Source organism: Kogia breviceps, chromosome 13 (assembly GCF_026419965.1).
Source record: "Kogia breviceps isolate mKogBre1 chromosome 13, mKogBre1 haplotype 1, whole genome shotgun sequence".
NCBI lineage: Eukaryota > Metazoa > Chordata > Mammalia > Artiodactyla > Physeteridae > Kogia > Kogia breviceps.
Window position 1 is genome coordinate 82,855,752 of NC_081322.1, and position 20,104 is coordinate 82,875,855.

The following is a 20,104-nucleotide window of genomic DNA, read 5'->3' on the forward strand; positions in this document are numbered from 1 at the left end:
CTTCGCTAGCACTTACATGCTTTATATCATTTTTACCTCTCTGAGAAATGCAAGAAGTAAACAACGTGATCCTTGAAAGCGTTAGGAGGAGAAAGGAAGCAAGACGGGTAAGAGGCTCTGGAAAGGTAAATCATTTACCAGGATTCGCGTCACTTCTAAAAGGCATGGTTGGGAATGGAATTGAAGATTTCTTAATTTAAACACTCTTTCCTCCATAACCTCTTTTCCTACTAAAAAGGAGGTGAATTTGAAGGTATATCTATGTAACAGTGAGTCAGAAAAGCAGGGGGAAAGTAAGCACCACAAAAGTTGCTTCCAGTGCTTAATTTTCATGTTTCTTCTTTGTTCTAGATAGCAAATAGCCAATAAGTGGTACACAGAACAGAATTTCATTTAAGATAGGTGTTCATCACACAAATCGTTCTTAAGAATCTGACAGTAAGTATTAACACACACAACTGTATTGAGGCAGGTCACAGGAAAAATTACAAGTAGCTTAACATTAAGAAATGAATATTACTTGCTCACGGCTGTTGAGATTTAATGAATAACAGAGACTGGATTGTGAGTTGATAATATATAAGGTTCTTGTACTTATGTTCACTTTTTTTAAAAAAAAGGACAATTGGAATTGCCTTATTTTTTAAATCAGTGCTCAACAGTGGGTATCTTTCCTAGGTTAACAGTAGAGTTGGTTGAATAATCTCGACAGTGAGCAGCAGCTGCCATCCCGGGGATTTCTTTCTGTGGTTTTTATTTTTAATCTTTCTTTGATGTTCCCACACCAGCCTTTGTATTGTGACCTTGCAGTTTATTTCATTACTGTTGTGTAAGGTGTTACAGTTCACCACAGTATTTTAGGCACAGACTTTACAATTCGGCATTGTCTCCCTGACCCCAATTAGATTATCTTTTTACAGTATAATCTTCCCGGACTTCTTGCCAATTAAAAAAAATGTGTTCCAGTAAATTATTGAAACAAGGACATCTGCCCAAGCAAGTCCGGTAAAAGTTTAAAGTTGTTGAATTTCACGACACTTAAAATTCTCCTGACCTGTGTATAAGCAAGGTAATGTATTAAAACATTTGCTTTATAATGAAGTAATTCTATTAGAAAGGACTGCAGAAATTACTTATTGGATCTTACTGGATGACTAGCAATGAATAAAAACCCTAATGTTTATTTGAAGTGATAATTTGTACTGAAATTGTAAAAAAAAAAAACTTTTAAAATGTTTTATTATTATTTTTTTTAATGTGGCTTATTTCTTTTCAGATATGAAGAGAACCTTGGGATATCTTCCTTGGCTAGCCTTTTATTCTGGATGAAATGCGATTACTAGTTATTCCTCTGAGTTTTTGGTTTTGTTTCTTTTTTCAACCATCAAATTAAGTTGAAGCAACATAAAAGTAATAATTTGGTTCAGAATTTATGAGTTGAAGGCTGCTAGCAGGGACCACAGCCATAACATATATAATAACTTTATGCTATAATGTTGAGAGATGCTGGGATTCATTTTCTATAGGATCTTATAGCAAACTTAGATTGCGGGGGTGGCTTGAGTACATTACTTCATAGAAGACTGGAGCAAGGAGTAAACTGTCTTCCAGTTCTGTCTAGGTTTGTTCTAAGCTAATTAATAGACAAAATTTAGGTCATAAATGTTCTCTGATGCCTTTCAGGAATAAGAATATACTGACAATCTCCACATCATAAAGATGCCCAGTCCTTCCTGAGCAGTAAGGACTATATTGAATTCATTTAATCTGAGTGCCTGGGACTTGGATGGGGAAGAAGGAAACGGCTGGTTACAGTACCTTCCTTTCCCAAGGTCATGGATTGAAACTCACTCTCATACAAGGCAAACTGTTTGCAGTTATATAATCACCTCTGTCTCCATGAGGTAGGAGAGTACAAATGAGAGAGTGATTAATTCTGAATAGAGGGCCAGGGGAGATTTGAGAGAAGAGGATTAAGAATACGACATGTAGCAAAGTGGATTTATGTACATGGAAAGAATGAGCCGATGGGAAAGAATTTCAGAGCACCTTAAATGACAGTTTAGGATTTTATTTTTAGGATTTTTATCAGTTTATAGATAATAGAAGTAGTAGGTGGCAAAAATACCTAAATAAATCTGAGTGTTAGCGTGCTTAAGATTACAGGCTTTGCCTGGGCTAATAGCAGTATTTCAGAGCATCTGGAACATCATTTATAAATGGTGTGAGGTCGGGGGTCCAACATCCTCCTCAGTGATAGTTATACTATACCATTTATTAAATAACAAACCATTGCTCTCTCTCTCTTAATTGGGTTTCTCAAGGTGTTTTCAAATAACAACATTGGTATTTGTATATCCTTTCTATTGTTTATTTTTATTTTGTTATGTCGGTTTTTTAAACATTTTTCATTAACTTCAACTTATCTTAAATTTGCATCCTTTTCTACTACTTGTTTAGTTATTTTCCTAATTTCTTAATTAAAGCTAGCACTGGGTTTCATTATTTTTAGTCTTGCTTAACAATAAAGACATTTAAAGTTATATATTTTCCCCTGATTGTAACTTTAACTGCACCCTACACATATTAGCATGAAATAGCCTTTTTTATTAATCTCTAGACTGTAATTCGCTTTTAGTTTCTCTTTGATTCAAGGGAGACTGTGCAATTTTCCAATAGTTAAGAGTTTGTTTGGCATTTTAAAATTGTTTCCTCCTGATTTTGTTGGATTATGACCTGAGAATATGGCCTAGATAAACATCTACGTTTTAAAATTTATTGAGGTTTGCTCCATGGTCAAGTGCAGGATTGAGTTTTCTAGTGATTTCATCAATACAAAATAAAAATGTTTTTTAGTTGTAGGGTAAAAATTGTGTGTTGTGTGACATACAATGTGTTTGTTCCACTGTCCCCCAATGGAACAGGTCTTTGTGGAAGGCACTTCTGTCAGGGGAGGGGTGCAGGCTCTAGTTCTAACTCTAATACAGTGGCCTCCCATTGTTCTTACTGAGAATCCTTAGATTTTGTTGAATAAAAGCCTTCTCAATTTGTTTTAAGTCTTTTGATCAATCTCTAGACATTTGAATGATTGCCTTTGCTACCTTTGACGAGTTTAATAATCTCTTTCTCTGGGGGGGAGGTTTCCTTAGCTGCTCACACTGCTATTACGGAGTCTCTGCTTCCTGGGCTCTCTGTTCTTGTGCCACTGGTCTACCTGTCAATCTCTGTGTCAATATCATGTTGTATTATTTCTTTGATATGTGGCAAAACAAGCCCTTCTATTCTTGATCCTTAGCATTTTCATATAAAAATTTTGGAATCAATTCATCAAGTCCTATTTAAAAACTAAAACCTATTGGAATTTTTTACTGGGACATCATAAAATAGAATGGACATCTGTACAGTATTGACCCTTTAATCTAAGAACATGGTATATTTCTCCACTTAAGTATTTCATTAATGTTTCTCAAAGTTTTTAACTTGTAAAATTTTTCAAACATACATGAAATCAGAGTGAATAGTTTGAACTCTCATATATCCATCACCAGGATTTAATAGTAATTTAACATTTTGTTATATATATTTGGTTTATTTTTTTCCTTTGCTGAAATTTTTTTTTAAATTTTGCTATCATATTTGACTCATAAATACTTTCTTATCTCTAAATAACATTTTCTTTTATAACCTTAATACCATGGTTTTATCTAACAGTTAACAATAATTCTTACTTTAAAATTCATTTGCTATTTTTTGCTAGTGTGCTTAAATATAAGTTTTTTGTGTATTGACTGCATCAAACAACCTTGCTTTTATATAAACTATCATAAAAATCTAACAATTTACTGTATTTCAGTATACCATCAATTATGAGATACACATTTACATACTATTCTTTTTAAAAATTAATTTTTATTGGAGTATAGTTTTTTTTACAATGTTGTGTTAGTTTCTGCTGTATAGCAAAGTGAATGAGTTATACATATACATATGTCCACTCTTTTTTTGAATTCTTTTCCCACATAGGTATTAAGAAAGTGCTATGGTCTGAATGTTTGTTTCCTCCCAAAACTCATATGCTGAAAACTTAACCCCTATGGGTGACAGTATTAGGAGGTGGAGCCTTTGGGATGTTTTAAGTCATGACGATAGAGCCCTAACGAGTGGGATTAGTGTTTTTATAAAAGAGACCCCATGAGATCCCTCACCCCTTTCACCATGTGAGGACACAGTGAGAAGGTCCCAGCTGTGAAACAGGAAGAGGGCCCTCACCAGAAAGTGACAATGCTGCTGTCTTCTTGTTGGGCCTCCATCCTCCAGAACTGTGAGAAATAAATGTTTGTTGTTTGTAAGCCACCCAGTCTGTGGTGTTTTGTTATAGCAGCCTGAACAGACTAAGCCAGAAGGCTTCCAACTTAATTATGACTCATCTATTGTGAGGTGTAGCCCAGCCACAGAGATGTTAAATGTATTTAATGTGTCTTTAAATTGATAAAATATGGTGTATGTGGATTCTTTGGATTTTCTTTGTAGACAGTAACCTGCAAATAATGAGTTTTGTTTCTTCCTTTCCCATCCTTGCAACTTTTATGTCCTTTTCTCGCCTTACAGAGCTGGCTAGGACATTTAGTACAACGTTAAATCAAAACATTGGTAATAGGCGTTCTTGTGTTACTCTTCTGCTCTAAGGGAAAATGTTAATATTTTTGCCATTAAATATGATGTTTATTGTTTTTTGTTCTTTAGACGCCCTTTATTATATTAAGGAAGTTCTCTTTCTGGATTACTAAATTTATCTTTTTCATGAATGGTGGTTAAATTTTATCAAAGATATTTTCTACGTGTACTGAAATGACTGATTTTTTTCCTCCTTTTGTTTGTTAATATGGCGAATTACACTGATCAATTCTCCAATGCACAACAAACTTGCATTCTTGGTATAAATCTAACTTGGACAGATTATCTTTTAAAATATTGCTGCACTTAGTTTGTCAATATTTTTGTTTAGGATTTTTGCAACTATATTATTAAGTGAGATTGGCCTGTAACTTTCTCTTTTTTGTGCTGACTTTGTGTGTTTTAGGTATCAAAGTTATACTAACCTCAAGAGTTGGGGAGTACACTCTTTTCTGTTAACTGAAAGAGTATGATAACATTGAAATTATTTCCTCCTTAAATTTTTGGTAGAGTTCACCAGGAAAGTAAACTGTCTATAGTTTTTATTTTGAACCTCTTGGTGCCCTCATGCTTCAGATGGTCTCTTATAAACAGCATATAATTGAGTGTTGTTTTCTTATCTAGCCTGGCATATTTATCTTCTAACTAGGGTATTTAGTCCATTACATTTAATGTAATAAGCTATATTTAGGCTCTAATTTAACATCCAGTCTTACGCTTTCTCTTTTTACTATCTGTTTCTTGTTTCTTTTCCCGTCTTTCATGCCTTCTTTTGAATTTTTATCATTCCTCTTTTTGTCCTCTCCTAATTTGGAAGTCATTATACCCTATTTTTGTTGGTTATATTTTTATTGGTTATTTTAGAAATTACAACATGTATTATTAACATTATACTTTCAGAATTTAATCATTATTTTTACCTTCCTCCTGCATAATGTGATGACTTTGGAAAACTTTAACTCCATTTATACCATCCCAACTGTAGTTACTGTGTGTTTTAATTTTACATATTTTAACACCTACTCAAGACATTATTATTGTTTTATACAATCTGTTTATTTATTTTATACAAATAGTTGCCTCTCTTTTCACTCTACATTTCTTGAAGCTCAGCACCTCTGGCTAGATCATTCATTTACCTTCTACCTGAAGTACATCCCTTAACATTTCCATTAATGAAGGTCTGCTGGTGGTACAGTTTTAATTTATATAAAATATCTATTTTATCTTAATATTTTAAATGACTTATTATTTTTACTGAATGTATTATTCTAGGGTGGGAGTGGTTTTTGGCAATACTGCAGGTGTCTTCTAGCTTCCATTGACTGATGACTTCTCAACAGTAGCGATCTTAACTGTTATTCCTTTACACTTTTTTTTACTGTGACTACTTTTAAGATTTTCCTCTTGTGTTGGCTTTTCTGCAGTTTCACTATGCTGTGTATAGATGTGAATTTATTTTTATTTGCTCTGCTTTGAATTAGTTGAACTTTTTGAATCTGTGGATTGGTGCCTTTCATCAGTTCTGGAAACTTTTCAACCATTATCTCTTCAAATATTGCCTCTGGGACATGCTTTTTCTCTTCTCTTTTTGGTACTCAAATGAAACATAGAATTTGTTATCATCTTACTTGCCAATATCCTTAGTCTTCTGTATTTTCCATCTTTTTTGTCTCTCTGTGCTGCATTCTGGATAGTTTTTTCTGACCTCTCTTCCAGTTCACTAATTATCATTGGTTGTAGCTAATCTAATTTCAGCCTTCTTTTGAGAAGCTACTTTTGGCATTTTGTAAAATCTAAGTCACTGAATATTTTCTTATTTCTGAAGATGTTTCAACCTTGTATTCTTTTTTTTCTTTTTATAAATTTACTTATTTATTTATTTTTGGCTGTGTTGGGTCTTCATTGCTGCGCACGGGCTTTCTCTAGTTGCAGCGAGCAGGGGCTATTCTTCGTTGTGGTGCACGGGCTTCTTATTGCGGTGACTTCTCTTGTTGTGGAGCACAGGCTCTAGGTGCACGGGCTTCAGTAGCTGTAGCTCACGGACTCTAGAGTGCAGGCTCAGTAGTTGTGGCGCACGGGCTTAGTTGTTCCGCGGCATGTGGGATCTTCCCAGACCAGAGCTTGAACCTGTGTCCCCTGCATTGGCAGGCGGATTCTTAACCACTGTGCCACCGGGGAAGTCCCTTTTTGTCAGTTTTCAAAGTTAATGTTTGAAACTTTCTGTGACTGTATTGCAATGCACATGCATAGCTTTTAAAATAAAACCTGGATTTAACCTTAACTCTTCACTAGCTTTGAGACTTTGGGCCAGTCTTATGAATTTTTTGTTTAATGCTTGGTTTTCCTATCTCTAAAATATGGCGAATAAAGCTACCTTGTATTCTTACATAAAGCAACACTTGGTGCATAAGTACTCAAAATGTGTTCACTGAATTACAGTTCTGTTTTATCCAGGATGAAGAACCAATTAGGAGGGTATTACAGTCCAGGCCAAATGTGAAAATCTGAACTGGAGTCTGGGCAGTAGAAGTGGAAAAGGATTCTGGGACCTTTGGAGTAGAGTGGACAGCATTTGCTAATTAATCATATGTGGGGAGGAGAAGTCAAAACTACTGAAAAAGGTCTTGCTTGAATGAAACGTAATGAATTACCTGAAATAGAGCAGAAATGGACTTGAGGGAGAATAAACAATAAAATTCTTAGAAGCTTTCAATGTGTTAAATTTTAATTAAAATTTTTAAAATTTAGCTTCATTGAGGTATATAAAACTAAGATATTTAAAGTGTATATTGTGATGATTTGATATATGTATATATTGTGGAAGAATACTTCCCATCTAGTTAACTAAAACATCAATCACTGCACACATTTTTTCTTTTTCTTTTTTTTTCTTTTTTTTTTTTCCTTTTTCTGCGGTACGTGGGTCTCTCACTGCTGTGGCCTCTCCCGTTGTGGAGCACAGGCTCCAGACGCGCAGGCTCAGCGGCCATGGCTCACAGGCCCAGCCGCTCTACGGCATGTGGGATCCTCCTGGACCAGGGCATGAACCCATGTCCACTGCATCAGCAGGCGGACTCTCAACCACTGCACCACCAGGAAGCCCTCTTTTCTTTTTGATAAGAACATTTAAGTTTTATACTCTGCTAATTTCAATTATACAATAGAATATAGCGTTATCAACAATAGCCACCATTTCACCATGTTTTACATTAGATCCTCAGACCTTATTCAGCTTTAAAGTTTTTGTACCCTTTTATGAACCTCTCCCCATTTCCCATCCCGCCCCTCACCCAGGCCCTGGCAACCACTCTTTCTATGTGTTTGACATTTTTTTTTTCCAGATTCCACATATAAGTGATACTATGCAGTATTTGTCTTTCTCTGTCTGGCTTATTTCACTTAGCACAATGCTCTCACGGTCCAACCATGTTGCAAATGGCAGAGTTTCCTTCTTTCTCGTGGCTGAATAATATTCCACTGTATGTATATACTGCACCTTCTTTGTCCCTTCATCCATTGATGGACACTTAGGTTCCATACCTTGGCTATTGTGAATAATGTAGCAATGAACATGGGAGTGCAGATATCTGTTCAATATCCTGTTTGCATTTCCTTTGGATATATACCTAGAAGTGGGATTGCTGAATCATATGGTAGTTCTTTAATTTTTTGAGGAACCTCCGTACTGGTTTCCATAGTGGCTGCAACAATTTACATTCCCACCAACAGTGTGCAGGGTTCCCTTTTTTCTACATCCTTACCAACACTTGATATCCTTTGTCTTTATTTTATTTTATTTTATTTTTTTGCAGTATGCGGGCCTCTCAATGTTGTGGCCTCTCCCGTTGCGGAGCACAGGCTCCAGATGCACAGGCTCAGCGGCCATGGCTCATGGGCCTAGCCACTCTGCGGCATGTGGGATCTTCCTGGACCAGGGCATGAACCCGTGTCCCCTGCATCGGCAGGTGGACTCTCAAGCACTGCACCACCAGGGAAGCCCTCCTTTGTCTTTTTGATGATTACCATTCTAACAGATGTATTGGGGTATCTCATTGTGGTTTTGATTTACATTTACCATTCTAATAGATGTATTGGGGTATCTCATTGTGGTTTTGATTTGCATTTCCCTGATGATTAGTGATGTTAAGCACTTTTTCATGTACCTGTTGGCCATTGTATATCTTGTTTGGAAAAGTATTCAGTTCCTCTGCCCATTTTTAAATCATATTGTTTGATTTTTGCTATTGAGTTGAATGAATTCATATTTTAAAAATATTAACCCCTTATCAAATATAAGATTTGCAAATATTTTCTCCCATTCTGTAGGTTGCCTTTTCATTTTGTTGATGGTTTCTTTTGCTGTGCAGAAGCTTTTTAGTTTGATGTAGTCTTACTTGTTTATTTTTATTTTTGTTACCTTTGTTTTTATGGTCAAATCTAAAAAATCATTGCCAAGACTAGTGTCAAGGGGCTTACCTTTGTTACCTTCTAGGAGTTTTATGGTTTCAGGTCTTAACTTCAAGTCTTTAATCCATTTTTAGTTGATTTTTATGTATGGTGTAAGATAGTGGTCCAGTTTTATTCTTTTGCATTTGGCTGTCCAGTTTTCCCAACCTTCCTTTTCCCACTGTGTATTCTTGGCTCCTTTGTCATAAATTAATTGACCATATGTGCATGAGTTTGTTTCTGTGCTCTATATTGTTCCATTGATCTATTGTCTGTTTTTATGCCAACCCATAGTGTTTTGATTACTATAGCTTTGAAATGTAGTTTGAAATCAGGAAGAGGGATGCCTCCAGCTTTTTCTTTTTCAAAATTGCTATGGCTATTCAGGGTCTTTTGTGGTTCTATACAATTTTTTTCTGATGTCTGATCTTATTTATTCATTACTTGTAGAACATTGCATTTTTGACTGGATTCAAGACTTAAGAGGTCAAAACTCTCAGACACATCAGCCTCCATCTCTTGGCAATCTGTTCCTGGCGTTTTGCTTTGGCTTCCTTCATTCTCTTGGCCAAAGGCATAGCATATTCTGCAGCCTCTTCCTTATTTTCCTTAGTACACTGTTTCTTCAGAGCAATACACCAATGTGTGTGTTGCACAACATGTGGAGTAACAAGACACTGAATCTTGGGTGCTTTGGTCCCAGGTTTCTCACCTTCTTTGTTTAAGGGCTTTCTCTCAACATATGGGCAAATGCTATCTTCTTTAGAGAGACTGAAAAGTTTCTGGATTCCACCAACTCTCTTGGGCCCCAGGTGACAAGGCACAGTAGTATTAATGAGTCCAGGAATATCCTTCTCCCCATTTTTTTTTATGATGACCAAATTGAGAACACTCAGATTGACAACTGCAGTGCAACCCTGTACAGATCTGTGCTTTCTTTCTCCAGTCCTCCTTGATCTGTAATAGGAATGCCTCTTACTTAGTAGCAGGCAGACATGGCCATGGGTCATTGTATGACGGGGTTACATCCTGATAAATCCATCGTTAATTGAAAATGTTGTAATTTGAAAATGCATTTAAAACACCTAACCTGCTGAAAATCATAGCTTAGCCTAGCCTACCTTAAATGTGCTCACAACACTTACATTAGCCCACAGTTGGGCAAAATCAAACACAAAGCCTATGTTATAATAATAAGTGTTGAATATCTCATGTAATTTATGGAATACTGAAAGTAAAAAACAGAATGATTGTATGGGTACAGAACGGTTTTAAGTGTGTCAGTTGTTTACCCTTGTGATCATGTGGCTGATAAGAGAGTATCGTACCGTATATTGGTAGCCCAGGAAAAGATCAAAATTTGGAATGGTTTCTACTGAATGCACACCACTTTTGCACCATCATAAAATTGAAAAACCATTAAGTTGAACCATTGTGAGTCAGGGACCATCTGTATTTACATTTACTAGTGAGCTTTATGCTTTCATGTTTTCCTGTTACTAAATAGTGTCCTTTCATTTCAGCCTGAAGAAGTCCCTTTAACATTCCTCGTAAGTCTGGTCTGGTAGTGATGAACTCCTTCAGCTTTTGCTTGTCTGAAAAACTCCATCCCTTCTTCCACTCTGAAGACAACTTTGCCAGGTAGAGTATTCTTGGTTTCTTTCAGCACTTGTAATATATTGTGTCACTCCTCTCTGGCCGGCAAAAGTTCTGCAGAATATCTCCTGGTAGTCTTATGGGGTTCTCTTGTAAATAACAAGTTTTTCTCTTGCTGCTTTTAAGATTCTCTCCTTGTTTTGACAGTTTAATTATAATGTGTCTCAGTGTGGGGCTCTTTTTTTTTTTTTTTTTTGGCCCTGCCCTGTGGCTTGTGGCATCTTGGTTCCCTAACCAGGGATCAAACCTGTGCCCCATGCAGTGGAAGCACGGAGTCTTAACCACTGAACCGCCAGGGAATTCCCTGGGGCTTTGTATTTTTGTTTTTCTAAAAATTTTTATTGGAGTATAGTTGATTTACAATGTTGTGTTAGTTTCCAGTGTACAGCAAAGTTTGTGGGGCTCTTTGAATTCATCTTATTTGGAACCCTTTGGGATTCCTGCTTAGGAAAGATTTTACCCTTTATTTCTTTGAATAAGCTTTCTGACTCTTTTTTCTCTCTTCTCCTTCTGGAACCTCTATAATGCAAGTATCAAGTCTGCTTGATGGTATCCCATAGGTCCCTTAAGCTATCTTCACTCTTTTTCATTCTTTTTTTTTTCTTGTTCTCTGGATGCATTCCACTGCCCTCTTTTTGAGTTTGCTGGTCCTTTCTTTCCCATGATCTGGTCTGCCATTGAACCCCTCTATTACATTTTTCAGTTCAGTATTCTTCAGCTCTGATTTCTGATTCTTTCTTATATTTTCTGTGTTTTGGCTGAAATTCTCACGTTATTCATGCATTACTCTCCTGACCATGGTGAGCATCTTTATGACCAATATTTGGAACTTATTTATCTCCATTTCATTAAGGTTTTTGGAGTTTCATCTTATTCTTTTGTTTGCAACATATTCCTCTGTTTCTTCATTTTCCTTGACTCTCTGTGTTGGCTTCTGTACATTAGATAAAATAGCCACCTCTCCCAGTCTTTTTTTTGTGTGTGGGGGGGTCTTCATTACATTCAGGCTTTCTCTAGTTGTGGTGAGCAGGGGCTGCTCTTCATTGCAGTGCACGGGCTTCTCATTGCAGTGGCTTCTCTTGTTGTGGCGCGTGGGCTCTAGGCACGCAGGCTTCAGTAGTTGCAGCGTGTGGGCTCTAGGGTGCATGGGCTTCAGTAGTTGTGGTACGCGGGCCCTAGAGCACGTGGGCTTCAGTAGTTGCCGCACATGGGCTCAGTAGTTGCGGCACACGGGCTCAGTAGTTGTGGCTCGCGGGGTCTAGAGCGCAGGCTCAGTAGCTGTGGCTCACGGGCTCATTTGCTCCGCGGCATGTGGGATCTTCCCAGACCAGGGCTCGAACCCGTGTCCCCTGCATTGGCAGGCGGATTCTTAACCACTGCGCCACCAGGGAAGTCCCCAGTCTTCACAGACTGGTCTCGTGTAGGAAAAGGATTGGTTATCTCTCAAACTCTGTGACTGTCTGAACCGCCTTCTTTGTTCTTAGTGGCTCCTGGGAGTTGAGGTTCTGCTAAGACCTCTCAGTGTTCCAAAGGGAACATTCTCAGGCAGTACCTAGGTGCAGGCTGATTGGAAACTGGACCCTCAGGCAGCAGCTTTTCAAGTATACAAATAGACCCTTCCAGGGAAAGACTGGAAGATGGGTGTTTCTGTCTGCTCCGTCTGTGCTGAGCAATAGGGGGATGGAACTGTTTCTTTGTACAGTCCTGTGGGATCCACAAACACAAGGCTTGCTGGCCATCAGAGGCAAGTAATCAAGAGGTGCACTCCCTGGGTAACAGCCACAAAAGCCAGGGCACCAGAGATGTGTCGAAGCTCCTTCCAGGAAGACACCAGCAACCTCGAGTGGGCAAGAGGGAGAATGCAGAGACAGAACCACCAGCCTCCCTGGTCCCCAGTATCCTCTAGATGTGTGCTAAATTAGAAGCCTGACCCTCAGGCCGCAGCTTGTAATATAAGCAAATGGGCATCTTTCAGGAAAAGGCTGGGAGATGGGCATTTCTGTCTGCTGCCCTTGTGCTGAGCCCTGCGGGGAGAGCCACTGTGAGTCCTTGCAAGCCCATTTAGAACTGTTTCTTTCTTTGCTATCGTCTTGTGGGTGTTGTGGATGCAAGCCCTGTTGGCTTTCAAAGCTGGGTGTTTTGTGGGGGGCGGCCCATCCTTCGGGTGGAAGACTTGAAAGTTGGGGCACTGGATGTTGGGCCCAAGCCCTTCACTCCTCAGGCAGAAGCTGGGAGTTGTGTGTTCCCTCCTGATTGTATCTCACCGTGCCAAGGGTGAGATCTGTGGTGACGGTATGTCTCAGTCTTTCTTATCCATTTCAACATGGGCATTTTCTCATTCACCCAATGTGTAAGAGTTGCTCAGCTAGTTTCTGAATTTTTCTCTGCGGGAGCTGTTCCACGTGTAGCTGTAAATTTGGTGTCTGTGGGGCAGGCGAGTTCAGGAGCCTCCTATGTCACCATCCTGGTCCAGAACTCTCAAAAATGTTTTAATCTGGTAATCCCAGATGTCAAAATAGTCTAAGACCTATCTAGATGTATACATACCCAACGCTTTTTATGCTCAGAGATTACATTCATATCCAGCACTCTCCAATGATCCTAGGAATCAGTGCTTATCCAGCTTTTATTATGAATTAGCTTTAACAATCCTGAAATAGTTTGGATTAAATTAAAAATCAAAGGTTCTAGTAAGCTTAGTGTTTCCAAACTTTGGAACCAGGTGTTGAATTCCATGACACTGTTTCTAAACTCCAAGGCCAAGCTAAAAGTGGATTAAGAACTGGAATTTTTACCAAAATGGCTTTTTCTAAATTTGGAAACTTCTTGGATATTAAACTGCCTTTTTATGTCTTCTGCTTTATTAAGGCAATTTATAATTATACAATACATTTCTAATAGATTTTAAGTGCTTAGCTTTGGGAGTGTTCAACATCTAATATAAGGGCACAATCAGTTGTACTGAGTACATTAAAATGCATTTATTGAACATGTTTAAATTTTTTTCACGGACATAATTTTTATACCAAATGTCAATAAAAGCCAAACCATACATTAACATATTTAATATTACAAAGAGATGAAAATTCAGGAGGGTATGCCTAAAAGTCAAATATTAGGAATTAGAAATAATTTGAGGGGCAATGTAAATTAGGAGCCAGGCTCAAAAGAGATACGCACGTCACTCTGTGACTGTGCTTTCTCAACAACAGGAAACCAGTGCTGGCATCCACTACCATGGGCACCCCGACCTGAGCAGAGGGCCACGTCCTCCACCATATTATGCCTGTTGCTGTGACCTTGGGTGACTGGTTGAGATGGAGTCAAGAAAGGCATCATGATACTCTGTTTGTAGTCTGACTCTCTCTATGGTGACATTTAAACACTGGAGTAAAGGGGGGACTCAGTGCCCTTAACTTTTAGGATTGACAGTGTAATCAGAAAGAAGTAAAGGACTTATAGATAAGGATAATTAATTTTTCATCTGAATTTTATTTACAGCTTGCTTTCAGTAGTCTGCTAACACCTATATTGTTTATTTCCTTCCTGGATAGATCATTTAAAGAGACTTTTCCCATGAGGGGAAAGGTAATAGGAAGCTTCATTTGAAATTTTTTCCAGAAAGGATATTTAAACAAGGCTGATTGAACTAGGAGAACCATTTTACTGATGGTGTAAGTTTAAAACTATTTCAAATGTATATGTTTTGTGTTCTAGAGTTTTTCAGTGATGACTATTTTTAAAACATCATTGACTTAAATCTTATAAGACTGATGAAGTGAATCTGTATACATCATATCCATTTCATAAACAGAATGAACAGAAATGGTAAGTGACCTGCCTGAAAAGCTATAGTCATTCAGAAGTACACTGGTTCTCTCTCCCAGACCTTATTTTTAAAGCACAGCTTATAATGGCTATATTGAGATTTTACAAAGTGGGGGTTCATTTCATTACTCTAAGTTAATGAACAGATGTTTCAGCCATGGTTCATCTGCCATGGTTCATGGAAAACAGAAAAGGAAAACGAACCAAGCCTATCTACACCCCTCTCCCCACGTGATCCCATTAGCTAGAATTTATTGTTGATAGCTAACTAGCACACTCTATAGCTACATAACAAAACAGGTAGTTAAGTCACTTGTTAGGTTTTTGCATAATTAAACAATTAAATGTTGTTAAGTTTTACTGATGCCCCCAGTTTACCTTCAGAGGCTGTACTCCTTTTAGCTTTGACTATCCCATTCCACAAATGTCCATCATTTTCAAAATGGTAGACATAAGCTTACCATGACCCAGCAATTCCATTCCTAGTATATACCCAAGAGAATGGAAAACATGTCCACACAAAAACTTGTACATGAATGTTAACAGCAGCATTATTCATAACAGCCCCAACATTGAAAGAACCTAAATGTCCCTCAACTGATGAACAGATAAGCAAATGTGGTACATCCATACAATGGAATATTATTTGGCCATAAAAAGGAACAAAGTCCTACTACATGTATACATGCTACACCATGGATGAACCTTCAAAACATTATACTAAGAGAAAGAAGCCAGACACAGAAGGCCACGTATTGTAAATTTTAAAAAACTTGTCATTTATATGAAATGTCCATAATAGGCAAATCCATAGAGACAGAAAGAAGATTAGTGTTTACCAGGGGCTGGGGGAGAGGAGAGGAGGAGTGATTGCTAATGGGTGTGGGGTTATCTGGAGGGATGATGAAATGTTCTGAAATTAGATAGTGGTTATGGTTGCACAACTCTGTAAACACACTAAAAATCAATGAGCTGTACATTTAAAAGGGTGAATTTTATGGTATGTGAATTATATCTCAATAATGCTGTTATTTTTTTTTAAAGTCATCACTATGATTTCCTATTTCTCACATGCTGGAGACCAATTAATACCATTTCCTAATGAGCAAGAAATAATGGTATACTTTATTTAGCTAAAAATAATCTGAGAATCTTCATATTAAGTATTGCTAATATATATATAATGGCTTAGAATAGTTTTATTTCACACTCTGCTCAGTAATGGATTTATTATTCTTATCTGGGAAAAACAAAGTATAGGTAGCTATAGTCTGGAAAGAATTATTATAGGCTAGAAATTTTTTAAAAAGAGAAATATTTGTTCTCAGCAATATGAAAATAAAAACTTACAAGGAAATGACCCATGGATGACAAGGCGTGTAACAAAGTTAACATGTTACACAAAGGTTTACGCTGACAAGTTTTAAAAACTTACAGCACATGGAAACGCTGACCCCAAACAGAGTCTTTATGTCCTAGTTCGTTCTCTCTCCATTTTAGGCACCCTCCAGCAGGCATTTCTGTGATAAATCGGTGATGGCGCTCCCTTCAGAAGCCATCAGTGCTGCTCCCAGCATGAGCCAGGGACAGTCAGATGACAAGAGTCACAGATCACATCCTTTAGCCATAGCAGCTCGCTCCCTATCACCAGGGACAACATTGCAAAACATAGACTGGCACATATGGAAGGTTTTTAAATCAGAAGAATCCAGTCTAGCCCTTCTTTCTTTGATCGCCACTTCTGGGTTTGTGTTTTACAGAACAATATTCTGTTGCCTGCAGCATACTCCAGGCCACATGAATGCCATAATGACTACATTTGCGTGACTGCATAGAGCTTAAAAAGAGAGAACACCACGTTTCTTGCACTGTGTTCATGTGTGAAAACAGAAGAAGACAATTGTCAGTTTTCCAGGTCTTTGGCTAAAGTGTCACGGATGAATCGTAAGGTACGTTGGTACAAAAAAGCATCCTTTTTCTTTGGCTTACAAATGTTCAAATGGTTAACATCCACAGGAATTAGATCTCCAATGCCTAGATCTGAATAAAACAAAAATGTCAATAAAATTTAAGTAAAAATATAAGCTTCCCCCTGTCAACAGTGAGAGGCCAAATGGGTAGTTGTAAATGTTGATTTGGTTGTGATAGAGAACCTCTTCTAAGAGATAAAGTTTGTAACTAAACTGCATTTGACTAATCACCTGAGAATGGAGTCTCAGTAGGTGTGATTATAATCGTACGCTTTTCTCATACGTTCTGTGTGTGTGCTGCCTGTTTCCTAAGTCAGTAGTGAATAGAGCCTGAGCACTGTCACCTTCAAAGCGCTTACACACTGCAGGTTATTACTAAGTTATTCCACTTCTCTTTCTGGAGCTAATGTTAGAAACTCGATACTGAGCTCCCTGCCCTGATGAAACGACTGGGAGCGCCTCGCGTGGAGCCCCTTCTGTACCCGACCCGCCACGCTCACTCTGCCAGGGAAGGAGACGCTGTGGTGCCTGAGACCAGGTCCACCCAGATGGAAGTGACAGGAGGTACTAGTGAGGCCAGCCAGGTGAGGAAGTGCAGCTGGTGGGTATGAAGGAAGACAGGCCACCTGGTGACACAGAAGAAGGTGTGGACAGAATTATGACAAGGCTATGTCACTACCAAGCAGCTGGTCCACAATATTAATTTTGCTTTAAGCTCCCAAAGTCATCTTAAAAAAAAAAATGGCCACCGTTCTTTGAACTATTCAGGTTCTTCAACTACCAAAAAGCAGTTCCTCACCCTATGGCATATTGCTTTAAGGTAAAGTCTCTTCAGATTCCACTACAGGATATCAAGCCTTTTTCATTTTACATAGATAATAAATAATGAAGTAGGACAAAACTTGTATGCAGACAGAAGAACCATCTGGCAGGCGCTCCAGATACGCACCATGCCTGGCTGCCAGGAGCTCTCAGGAATGGCAGAGTGCTACCAGGACAGCACCTGACCCAGCCCCCGAAGTGGTCAGAAAAGGGTCTGAGAAGCAAACTAAAGAGTTAGCCAGGTTGAGGGGAAAGCGTTTCAGGGAGTGAAATGTATGGGCTATTTATTATGTTCAGAGTAACACAGGAGGCTGTAAGGAGAACTGAGATTTGGGCCCTGCCCTCAAAGAGCCTACGGTACACTACCGTGCTCTGCAGCATCGGGTATTGGTCATTTCCCTCAGTCCCAGGATTAGGCAGACATTGAACTTTAACACTAGTTTTTTCCTTCAAAATCTTTGTCGCTTGAATATTCCCCATGTATCTTCCAGTTATTTACTAAGCTTCCACACCTTTAGTTGATTTCTTTAAGGTTCCTGCAGGCGGCTCTCAATCTGTTACATGAAATGCTCCTTTTAATCTAGCTGATAGAAAAGCTCTGTATTCTTACCTTAATGCAGATTTCACTGTTGAGAGCTAAGGCAGAGTTAGCCAATTAACCTTTGCTGTCTAATCAGTTAAATAAAAGGAGGAAAGGGAAATGCCAAGGTTAAATGTTTGCAGAGAAGTTTTAATCTATGGCTTAAAAGAATAACAGAATCTAAATCTTCATAAAACTGTCTCCTAAAACTGAGAAATGGATATAAAAGTTGACGTTTATGATTACCACCAACCAGGAAACTAAGGACAAACAAGTTTCAAAAGAGTGAATACCTGCTGATTCCAGGGGCACCACGTGGAGTTTAATCATGCTACCAATGTAGGTTGGTAGTGTTTCTACAAAACTCAGCACCTGGAAGTTTTTATCTTTTGCAAACTCCAGAAAGTCATCCTGTAGTGTTTTAAGTGCAGGAGAATCTGTAAAATTATAGAGAGAGTGAGATTGTAACAAGATCTATTTATCTAGTTCATAATAAAATGCATCAACCTTCCAAATTTAGAGAGGAAATTAGGGTTCTGATTCAAGATGGTGGCTTGCTTATTTTCTCTTCTTCCTAAGAAGCCATTAAGATGAGAGAAAAGGGCTAAAACCAATCTAGAACTTAGAGGCCAGTGTCAGCGGGAGAGTTTTCTCACATTGCTGGCTGGCGAGCAGCAGTACCCAGGGCGGTTTGGTGTGTGGGACTGAGGGGTCCCCCGGTGTGCTGGCTGGCACTTCCACATCCACTCTGAAGTGTAGCCTCCCGTCAACAGAGCCTGTCTATAATCACAGAGCACCCACCCCCTTCCTGTCCCCCACCCTCAAGTAGCAAAGGGCAACCAAGAAGCACCGGGTCTCAGAGGAAAGCCTACCACCTAAGAGAGAGAGACCAGGTGAGCAAACAGAAAACCCGGGCACAGAAGACACTTTTTTTAAAAAAAACCCTCTAATTAGTATCTTTAGAATGATTTCAAAAGAAAATGGATCACAGAACAAGAAAGAGCTTGTGGAAGATAAAATTTGACTGCAAAAAAAATCAAATTCAGCAAAAGGTTTGAAGATAAAGTCCAATTACTCTCCATAAAGCAAAACAAAGAACATATGAGCAAAAAGACAATGGTATACTAAAGCTCAAGCCAGGGGTCCCAAAATTCTGATTAACGGGTGTTCCAGAGAAAGAGAAGATGCTTATTAACCCCAAACATAGTGCCTTATAATTAATATGAATATCTGTAAAGCTCGTGTATATTTTAACAGTTGATGATTTTCCAAACTTGTGGAAAAGAGCAGTTCTTTGGTAATTTGGAATAATACTTAATGTAAAACATTATGTAACTTTAAAAATTTTAACTATTTAAATAGTGTTAAAATTGTTATATTTCTTAAGCAGATAATGGCTTAAGAACAAAAAGGGAACGTATCAAAGAAAAATTAACCCCAAACTAAAAAGTTTCCGTGATAGTCTAAACACAATTGATGTACAAATAGTAAAATGAGGTAATACAGCCAAGTTAAAACTGTTAGTCAAAACCGTTTTCCTCCTTCTCCTGCATAACTGGTGTTAATACAATGCCAATTCCCTTTAGAAAAAAAGTATTACCCTTGCTGAGTTCTTTGACTTCCAAAGAGGGAAAAAGAAGATAGCGAATATTAACAGAGTATTCAGCCAGATGGGATCCATGATGAGGGACACTATAAAAAATTATTCCTCTGGTATTGTTTATAATAGTATTCATTTCTGGCTTCTTAGAGGCTTCCAACAGCATCTTTTTGACAAGAAGACCTAGCCATAGAGAAGAAAAACAATGCATAAGCTCTTTTCCTTCCCTTATTTAAAAAAAAAAAAGCAAGAAATACAGAAAAAGATGCTTTCTTTAAAAAAGTTTAAACAATAATTTTCTGTAGTCCAACAAACAGGGCCTTAAAATATTAACACTTAGTAATGCTCCCAGTCCTCTAAAATATATAGCACAAGACCACGAACAGGTAAGAGTCTAGAAACTCATTTGTAAAGCAGATTTTACATCACAGGATGCACTCTCCCAGAGAAGAGAGACACTGCATGTTGGGTGTCCCTCAATGACGTGCGTACGCAGCAGCCAGCCTCCCCACCTACCCACAGCAT

The 20,104-nt window shown here is 38.2% G+C and overlaps 2 protein-coding genes across 7 annotated transcripts in view; both read right to left on the minus strand.

The window, feature by feature from the left end:
- The window catches only part of SERAC1 (serine active site containing 1), a 104,443-nt gene that overhangs the window by 6,734 nt on the left and 77,605 nt on the right, over positions 1-20,104 (minus strand). For 4 of the 6 annotated variants that reach the window (XM_067011093.1, XM_067011094.1, XM_059083537.2 and 1 more), the window contains exons 15-17: positions 19,580-19,762; positions 18,273-18,416; positions 11,388-16,647 (exon numbers count right to left, since the gene is read on the minus strand). In XM_067011093.1, coding sequence (XP_066867194.1) covers positions 16,511-16,647; positions 18,273-18,416; positions 19,580-19,762 — 464 coding nt within the window. In that variant the 3' untranslated portion in view covers positions 11,388-16,510. Of the gene's footprint in view, positions 1-6,536; positions 7,329-11,387; positions 16,648-18,272; positions 18,417-19,579; positions 19,763-20,104 lie in introns of those variants that run through there. The other 2 variants (XM_067011095.1, XM_067011097.1) reach the window with 2 other exon arrangements.
- LOC131768008 (small ribosomal subunit protein eS6-like) lies at positions 9,539-10,203 on the minus strand. Its single transcript, XM_067011102.1, has one exon. It carries the CDS (start codon positions 10,131-10,133, stop codon positions 9,603-9,605), a length of 531 nt encoding a protein of 176 aa, XP_066867203.1. The 5' UTR covers positions 10,134-10,203; the 3' UTR covers positions 9,539-9,602.